This window comes from Scardinius erythrophthalmus (genome assembly GCF_964197995.2).
Source record: "Scardinius erythrophthalmus genome assembly, chromosome: 25".
NCBI classification, from domain to species: Eukaryota; Metazoa; Chordata; class Actinopteri; order Cypriniformes; family Leuciscidae; genus Scardinius; species Scardinius erythrophthalmus.
Genome location: NC_138245.1, coordinates 31,120,392 through 31,130,391, shown reverse-complemented (window position 1 = coordinate 31,130,391; position 10,000 = coordinate 31,120,392). Strand labels below are relative to the sequence as shown.

General features: G+C 38.1%; 1 protein-coding gene across 2 annotated transcripts in view; it reads right to left on the bottom strand.

The window, feature by feature from the left end:
- Positions 1-10,000, bottom strand: part of sptbn1 (spectrin, beta, non-erythrocytic 1) — a 115,268-nt gene that overhangs the window by 21,082 nt on the left and 84,186 nt on the right. For both annotated transcript variants that reach the window (XM_081358344.1, XM_081358345.1), the window contains 8 exons: positions 9,943-10,000; positions 8,871-9,134; positions 7,610-7,834; positions 7,157-7,246; positions 5,481-5,759; positions 4,304-4,434; positions 2,964-3,168; positions 1,423-1,797 (listed from right to left, as the gene is read on the bottom strand). The exon at positions 9,943-10,000 is cut by the window's right edge and continues 89 nt beyond it. In XM_081358344.1, coding sequence (XP_081214470.1) covers positions 1,423-1,797; positions 2,964-3,168; positions 4,304-4,434; positions 5,481-5,759; positions 7,157-7,246; positions 7,610-7,834; positions 8,871-9,134; positions 9,943-10,000 — 1,627 coding nt within the window. The remainder of the gene's footprint in view (positions 1-1,422; positions 1,798-2,963; positions 3,169-4,303; positions 4,435-5,480; positions 5,760-7,156; positions 7,247-7,609; positions 7,835-8,870; positions 9,135-9,942) is intronic.

The window sequence follows — 10,000 nt, the reverse complement described above, 5'->3', positions numbered from 1 at the left end:
ATGTTGCTGTTTGAGCATAAACAACATCTGCAAAGTTACAACGCTCAAAGTTCAAAGCAAAGGGAGATATTTGCTTTTAAAGAAATCGCTTTTTAAGGACTACAACAAACGGCTGGTAGAGACTACACCACATTCCTCCCGGGTTAGTGACATCACCAACCCCAAAATTTACATAAACCCAGCACAGGGCTCTATATGGCTCTGCTAAGAATGAGATGTTGAAGCTCTGCCCTCTGCGCCGTGAGCAGCAACTCATTTGCATTTAAAGAGACACAAACAAAATGAAAAATATTTGCTCAACCTCAAAAAAGGATCATTTTAACATGCTATAAAAAATATCTGTGGGGTATTTTGAGCTAAAACTTCACGTACACACTCTACTGGACAACAGAGACTGTTGTCTCAGTGGCATTATACCACCCCTTTAAACGCAGCCAATCATCAACCTGATCTGGCAACACTGGATATATGTTGCAGAAATGCTGGATGCACAACATTTGAAGATTAAAGGCCCTCTGAATTTCCTTGGCTTTGTTTGAGGTGTTGACGTAATTTCCACTGAAACAGGAAGCTAAGGCGGGACATATTGAATGGCTCCTCCCCCTTTTCAAATAGCAAATAGCGTTTGGTTTACCTCACAGACTGCGAGTCATACTTGACAGCACCATGGAAGCGAATCCGAGCGCTGATGATACGTTGTATTCAATAGTAGAGATGTGAATAAATTCTAGCCATTTAATCCCTAACCAACGTACAGTTGGAAAACGGAATAAAACTCAAGCGTTTGAGCAACCGAACACACATCTCCGGCCCATATTGCTCTGTGACGTCAACGGTCCCTTTAGCCAGCAATTTATAGCATAGGGGGCGGAGTTTTAGATTCTAGAGAGCATTTGATTGGACAGAAGATGTGATGAGGTGCGGTGACGTCATAAATATTTGTGATCCATTTTAGCGGAAGTGAGAGACTGTAAGTTTTGAATGCTTATATCTCCTAAATGCGAATTTTGTTATTCATATGCATATTCAGCTTATTCATAACCTTAAGGCTAACATATTCATACTAAAGCTAAAAAACTTAAATTCTGATTTCAGGGGGCCTTTAAAGGTTTGATGATGAAAAATTATGCAGACAAAGTCTGAGATTTCAAAAGACATAACATGTTGTGATCCATTAATAAAGTGTAGAGGCTTAGTGCATTTAGCCAATTAAATGGGTTAATGTACTTAATGTACTTAATGTACTTTGTTGTGCAATATTAATCTCGTAAGGCAGGTCATTCACCTTCAGAGATTAGTAATGCATAAATCAAGATCCATATTATGCCATTTTACTGAGAAGAGACTGTTTACAATTCATTGTAGCCCAAAATGATTTTGCGTACTAATATCTGTGTGTGTTTTTGCATCTGACCAACGCACCTGCGTCCCAAGTGCTTGGATGTCGTGCTCAAACGTGGTGTGCATCCTCTGCAAGGTTTCCACCGTGTTCTGGTCTCGGCCCAGCTCTTCCGGAAGCTTCTTATGCTTGTCCAGGATTCGGCCCAGGATCTCCTTGGCGTCGTGGTAGAACTTGTGCAGCTCGTAGGATGCGGCGAGAATCTGCGTGCGCGTGTCGATGAGCTCCAGCAGATCGGCCCAGGCCTCGTTCAGACCGTCCTTCCACTCGGCCACAGTCGCGGCGTCGGCGTGGCCAGCGTTGATCAGCTCGTCCGCCATGCGGTTCACGCCGTCCACACGCTCCTGACCGATGTTTCCGGTGTCCCGCGCGAATTCACGGAAGCGTTCCTGCAGCATCTGCAGTAGAGAGGAAAACAAATACATTTATTATAAGATCACTTTTAGTACATTTACAACATTTAAGGTCCTTGCACACTGAGTTCGAAATTCTCGTCTGAAGTTTTCGCACGTTAAAAAATAAATAAAAAACACATTTACACACTGCCTCCGAAACTTTCGTCCGTCATAAAAAAATTCGGATCGGGTTTGATTTTCTGTGTTATTCGCATCCGTAGCAAGCATTTTGAGAGGTGTTTTGACAACTTAGAGCCACAGAATGACGAATACGAAAAAAAAATAATTTCGGACTCAAGGACCTATACCCTTATTTACATGCTGTACTGCACCATTCATGAATATAAATTAGGTTATGTGATGATCACCCACACTTATTTGCTAAAATTGTGGCTATAGTTTGATTACCATTCAGTCCTACACAACAAACATTTTTTTTTCAATACTAAAAGCTTATTTCATTTCTGGTTCGTGACTATGCCATACATCTGATCTGTTCATTACTTTAGAGGGGTCATGACATGAGAAATAAAATTGATCTTTTGACACATAAGAGGCCTTTGAACCATTAAAGCATCCTCCAAGCTTCTGTGACGTCACACAGAGAAATACATTTGCATATGCCCGCCTCCAGAGCAAGACATCGACCAATAGTTTTACATCATTGCATCATAGGCCCCGCCCACTGCCCTTTGGTATCTTAACGGCTGACATTTGCCTGTGGATGGTTTATTTTAATGGCTTCCTGGATCACGACGAAAGATTATATGTTTTGTTCTGAGCATTTGACGTCAGATTGTTTTGTAAACGAGACACAGTGTAATGGAGAGTTTGCAAAGAAACTTAGATTAAAACATTATTAACATTGCCATGCCTCAAGGAACATATTAAAATAATTTAAAAATCCATGTCATGACCCCTTTAAGTGAAAATTAAACATTTCCTCCATAAATCAGTCAGTTTGGCCTGATTAAACGGAGTGTGTGTTTGTGTGGAAAGCACAGATGACTATACATGCTGTTTTGCATAGTAACAGTTGCATTGGCTCGCATTCACTTTAAAATACTTGTCCTAGTTTTCAAGGCTTGTCATGATTTAGCACCTTGTTATTGTATAATTAATAACTGCAAGAATATGCTGGATATAGAGGTGCTAGAATTGGGACTCACAGTGACGTGTTCGTAGTCTTGTCCGAGCTCGTGAGATCCAGCCACCACTTCTCTCTCGGCGATCCACTGCTCCAGATCGTCCACTTCTCGGTTCAGCGTGAAGAGCCTAAACCTTTCCTCAAGTTTTCCTCTCCTCTCCTCTGATAGGTCCTTCAGTCCAGCGTAAAGCTTATCCACCTGTGATTGACGCATGCCGATCCTCTCACTACGGCACAGACACACACAAAGTCAGGGTTCATTTCAAGATCAAGAGAATTCAAGAGACGGTCTCTGATTCGAAGTACAAATGTGAGAGTTTAAGTCTAATTCAGATTAGTTTAAAATCTAATTTGGAATCAGATTCAGAGTCAAAATCAGATTCTAATCCAGATTTAGAATGAAATTCAAAGTAGGTTTTAGAGTCAGAGTTAAAATCTGATTAATAATAGTATCCAGATTTAGAAACAAAGTTAGAACCATAGTTAGAATCAGATTCAGATCTAGATTTAGAATCAAATTCAAAATCAGTTTTAGAATCAGAGTTAAAATAAGATTAACATTCAAATACAGATTTAGATTCAAAGTCCATTTTAGAGTCAAAATCAAATCAGATTAACATATTATCTAGATTTAGATTTAATGTTAGTTTCAGCAATACAGATACAATAAGATTTAGATTCAGATTTAGAATCACAATTAAAAATGAAAGTCAAAGTTAGTTTTAGAGTCAGAGTCAAAATTAGATAAACATTCAAATCCAGATTTAGAATCAAAGTCAAAATCTGTTTGAGAGCCATAATCAAATCAAATTAAGGTTAAAATTCAGATTAATTTTTAGAATCAGTTTCAGGATTGTAGTCAAAAGCAGATTTAGATTCAGATTTAGAATCATAATCAAAAATGAAAATTTGTTGTATAGTCAAAATCAGATTCAGATTCAGTTTCAGAGCCAGAATCCAGATATAGTTTAAAAACCAGTTTCAGAATTGTAGTGATGAGCAAATTTAGATACAAATTTAGAATTAAAATAAAAAATTGGAAGTGGAAATTGGTTTTAGAGTGAAAATCAGGTTCAGATCTAGATATAAAGGTCAGTTTAAGAGCCACATACTTAAATTCAAATCCCTATACAGGTTTAGAACAATTTTTTAAATCAATGACATCACTATTACAAATGTCCGTTTCAGAGTCATAAAATCAGAAAAACCAGATCCAGATTTAGAATCAAAATCAGATTTAGATTTACATTCAAATTCAGGTCCATAAGTTTTAAAGTGACAGTCAAAGTCAATATCAGAGTCAAACTGAGATCCAGATTCAGATGAAGTGTATTGTCAGTGTGAACGGAAGGTGTTCTGCACCTCTCGGGGTGGTTGGCGGCCACCAGGCCTCGGCTGGTCTTAGACAGCTGGTGCACAGTCTCCGCGTAGTCCTCCACCGCCTGCTCCAAGATCTGGTGCTTCTTCAGCATGGCCACTGAACTCTGCTCATCCTGAGAACAACAGCGAGACAACACTTCAGAACCGGAGTGTACAAAATATCAAACCAAGCTAATGTTGGCAAGAAACCACAGGTAAATAGGGTAAACGATTCTATTTCAAGTTAATGCTGGTCTTTTGAACTTTCTATTCATCAAACAATCCTGAAAAGAAATTGTACACGACTGTTTTCAACATTGATAAAAAAAAAAGAATGTTTTTTTGAGCATCAAATCATCATGTTAGAGTGATTTCTGAAGGATCATGTGACACTGAAGACTGGAGTAATGATGCTGAAAATTCAGGTTTGATCACAGGAATAAATTACATTTTAAAATATATTAAAATAGAAAACAGACATGGAAAAACAGGCCAGTTTTACAAAGTCTGGACCCCATATCTGGACGCTTGTCTTCGCCCTATTATATTACAAGGTACAATGTAACTGTGTAACTTTCCGGACATTTTTTGACATCCTCGTCATCTTTTGGAAATGTTATTTTATACATGTTATACATTATATAATGTTGTTGCTATTTTTCTTTTAAAGAATCTGCCTTATTATGGTATGGTCCTGTTTTATATATAAATCTGAGCTTTTTTTGGGGGGGGGGGGGTGTTATCTTGTTATATTTGTATTTTAAGAGAAATTCAATAAACAATTATATATATATATATATATATAAAAATAAATAATAGAAAACAGCTATTTTACATTGTCATATTAAACAATATTACTGTTATATATATAAAAAAAAAAGCCTTGGTGAGCAGAAAAGACTTCTTTTAAAAACATAAAAAATCTTACCGATCCAAAACGTCTGACTGTTAGTGTATGTATGAATAAAACTGATAAATTTGGTGCATGTAAATTTTGCAACATTTTGGATGTTTTCTTTCCAGTAGTGTGAAAAAAGACAAGTTGCATGGTTTTGCCTTTAGTCTCTTGCCTTAAATGCACAAAATATCTCAATGCACATTAACATTAATGATATCTACACACACTTACTCATCTGTCATGTACAGCTCACATTCGCGAGAACATAACTCTTGCACAAACCTTGGCCTTCTCTTCGGACATCATGTAGAGCTCCTGCTCGCTCATCCAGGCTTCGGCTTCGGCCGCGTCGAAGTAGTACTGCTGCGCTTTATGGGCCTCCTCGAGTCTGGAGTGGCGCTTCTCGGTCTCCTGGATGATCAGACTCCACAGCTCCTGCAGGTCCGACAGACGGGACCGGATCGACTCCACGTTCGGGCTGTCGGCCTTCAGGATACTCTGGCTGCGCTCAAATATATCATCACAGCGAGGCTGATGGCCCTGGATCTCCTTCTGTAGTGTCTGTGTGCGATGTCACAATGTATCATAGTCAAATCGCCTTCATTTATAAAGCGCTTTTAACAATACAGACTGTTTCAAAGCAGCTTTACAGTGATAATAGGAAATTACAGTAACACAATCTGTAACGCAATCTTCATAAACTCAAATCGGTGAAAACGCAGACGGCGTGCACATGCGTATTACATGTTTAGTCTATAGGTATGCGTATATATATATATATGTGCGCAGGCGTGTAGTCTTTCTCTACAAATTGACCTCAACAAACGACCTGTCTGGCCTTAAAAATTCATAATATAGATTTTTTTTTTATTGCTTCCGCGTGTCCATGCGAAACACAAAAATGCAACAATATCGTGGATAGTGACAATCTGTATTGTGTAGTTCACCCAAAATAAAAAATTACTGTGTGAGAAAAAAAATCAAGTTTACAGAGTTTTTGTGTCAGTACTACATTAAACTACTATATATATAATGTTGAATATAATGGGGGAATATTTGTGGGTCCTGATAATGCCAAATGTCTGATGTAGTAAAAACTGGCCTACATTATTTTAAATATTTTAAATATTATCTAGTCAGTGACAGAGTTCATGTAACGGTCACCAGCTGGAGTGCCCTTGAGAGCCACCAGAGGGCACTCCACACCAGACTATTATCACTCCCTCACAAACTACATTTCCCAGAACTCACTGCCCGGACTCATCATCACTGATTGTGTTCACCTGTGTCTCATTACCCTGTTAGTCTCAGCCTATTTATACCATGTTCACTCATTCACTCACTGCGAGGTTTTGTATGTTGTTGCACTGCATTTCCGAGTGTTTTCCCTGGTCGCTTGGTTTTTGGATTTCTTGCCTGTTCCGTGGATTACTCTTTTGCCTCTGAGCCCTGCCAGTTTTGTTTGTTTGTTTGTTTGGACGGCCTACCTGTGTTTTGGCCTGTATATTGGATTACGTGTCTGGATTGCCCCTTAATTAAAGCTGCATTTGGATCTCAACCTTCGTGTCTCGGAGCAGTTTGTGACAGTTCAAGCATATTCATCTAAAATAATTCAGTATTTTCATCTTCATAATCATGAATATTGTTATTCTGGTGTCTCTATTGTCCTGTGCATTGGGTTTCTAGCACCAAGTCCAAGACTATTCATTTACACACACAATGTAAAACCAAATTTAGCATTTTAATCAACAGTACAACCTTTTATCATGTCTATGAGTATCGCAATAATATCGCATCGTGAGTTCATTATCGTGATATGTGTCGAATCGGGACATGAGGGCATTGCTAACGGCAGGTGTAAAGTGTGTGTTGAATTGCGCCAGAATTGCTATTTGAATGTGTGTGTGTTTGTTTGTAAATTGCAATTAAAAAAAAACAGTTAACCCTAAACACATTACCTGGTTCTTCTTGATGAGTAGCTGAACCGTCTGTAAATTGTTGCCATGGTCTGTCGACGTAGCAATAGGCATCCTCTCCTCAACCCAAAGCTGTCGAGAAACTACGCGTTAAACATCTGCAGTAAAGCAGGCAAACATTCACACGCATATTCTGGTGACACTTTACAATAAGGTTCATTAGTTAACACTAGTTAATGAATTAACTAACATGAACTAACCATGAGCGATACATTTGTGTATTTATTAATATTTATTAATGTTAGATAATAAAAAATACAGCTGTTCATGTTAGTTCACAGTGCATTCACTAATGTTGACAAGTATTAGTAAATGTTGAGATTAACATTAATAAATGCTGTATAAATGCAGTTCATTTTTAGCTCATGCTAACGAATGTAGTTAACTAATGAACCTAATTGTAAAGTGTTACCCCTATTTTAAACACAAACGTACAATCTCGTCCTCCACGTCGCGGTTGAACTGGTGGATCTCACGCGAGGCCATGAGGAAGTTTTTCCTCTTCAACAGCGGATCCAGCAGCTGCTTAAACTTCTGCTCCACCTCGACCCGACGTCCATCCACCTCGTCCGTGTCTTTCCCTTCCTGTCTCAGAACATGCGCTTGAGACTGAAGCTCCTCCACCTCTCTCTGACGCACCTCCACCTGGTTCTCCAAGATCTGGACCAACAAAGAGTTCAAAACATGATTTTCGGTCCCACTTTATATTAAGTGGCTTTAAGTACTTACGGTTACGCTTTATTTTAAGGTGTCATTGTTACAGAGTAATTATACATTCTCAAGCTCTTTAAAGCAGGATGGATTCTGATTGGCTGTTAGCGTTCATAATCAAATACATTTTTAAGTTCCCTGTGGTGAAAATCCAGTTTTTAATGTTGTTTATGTGTCTATGTGGTGTTTTTAATATGCTTTAAAGGAGAAGTTCACTTTTAAAATGAAAATTCTGTCGTCATATACTCACCCTCATGTTGTTTCAAACCTGTATGAATTTCTTTATTCTGCTGAACAGAAAAGAAGATATTTAGAAGATTATCAGTAACCAGACAGTTTTTGGGTCCCATTGACTTCCATAGTATATTTTTTTCCTACTATGGAAGTCAATGAGACCCAAAAACTGTCTGGTTACTGATAATCTTCTAAATATCTTCTTTTCTGTTCAGCAGAATAAAGAAATTCATACAGGTTTGAAACAACATGAGGGTGAGTATATGATGACAGAATTTTCATTTTAAAAGTGAACTTCTCCTTTAAGACAAACCATGTGTAAATTCATAAGTCGACAGCATTGCTGAGTATTTCCTCCTTAAAACTGCAGTGAACCAAAGACAGTCTCAAACACACGCTTTGAAATCGCTGGTGTTTCTGACGTCACAAACTACCTTGTAACCAATCAGATCAACGTGTGATCGCCAACCAGTGGATCTCTGAGCTGAGTGAGTGAGTGGAGGCGGGGCAATATTTGCATATTCATAGAACCGCGTATACTAAATGAGGCAAGGGTGTCGAGTTACATTCAAGATATTTTAAGGCATGAATTAAGGAAAAAACACCTAAATATGTCATTTTGGTGATCAAAAATGAGTTTTAAGGGATACAATTATCGACTACAGGGGGACTTTAAAACTATATCTTTATCGTCTCTGTTGAGAACGGGTCTTGATTTCTGAAAAATTGATTAAATATAGTAATCTCAAACCTGTTGTTTCTTGAGAAGGATGCTGACGCTGGTCAGGTCTTTTCCGTAGTCGTCAGACTGGACCTCACCCTCCAGACCCACCAGCCATTTGTCCAGATCAGCACAGCTCTGCGTGAAGAGCTCGGCCTTGTTGGCGTCAAACAGACACTGGGCTTTAGTCTGAGTTGTGGTTTCCAGGTCGGTCCACATCTTCTGCAGCGCCGCCAGCTTCTCCTTCACGACAGCGTCTGTCTCCGGCTTCTCCGAGACCAGCTGCTTCCCGTCCTGCACACACACAGACAATATTTATATGATAATTACTTCAAATTAGATCAAATACTGACAACATAAATCAATATGGAAGAGATATGGAATGCATAATGTCTTCAAGGCAGGATTAAAGACTTTGTGTAGTAAAGCACTTATTTTATTTTTGTTATATCAGGAAAAAGCAGATATAGAGTCGAACCAAAATTTTCTTCAACATTTCTCACATTATCAGTTTATTCGCTATAGTTTAGAAAATGGTAATAAAATATGACGAACTCAGTTGATATTTGACTGGTTTTGTCCGTCCTTCAGTTAGACTGTCTCACACATGAATTATGTTGAATATCTGTCAGCTGTTAAATTTAACTACACAATTAGATAATACCAGTTTAGCTCAACCAATCACCAAGCAATGCTTCATTTTGTTCAGTCTGTGTGTGTAAAAAAGAGCATTAGCAATTAAAGAAAAAACACTTCAGCAAAACATGATCAGCTCAAAGTTATGAATCATTTTTGGTCCAAAATTTTTACAGGTAGTCACTGTATGAAGAATATTTGGGTATAATATGTCACAGTTTACTTTATTTGCTCTACTCACTTACATAAATGAACTATAGTGTCCAGATCACACTAGTAAAAAAAAAAAAAAAAAAAAATTATATCTGGTGTCTGAGTAGTTTTTGGTTTGACTGTATAAGAAGATAGATTTATTCTGTGAGGCTTTGTGAGATAAATGCACAAACCCATATTAACATTGAAAAAAAATCAGCACATTTAATGACGTAACGTGAGTGCTAATGAATTAAATGCATTGATAACTGACCTTCTCGATTTTGTCCAGCCACTCTTTGTTGGACTGCAGTTCGGCCATGAAGGCCTGG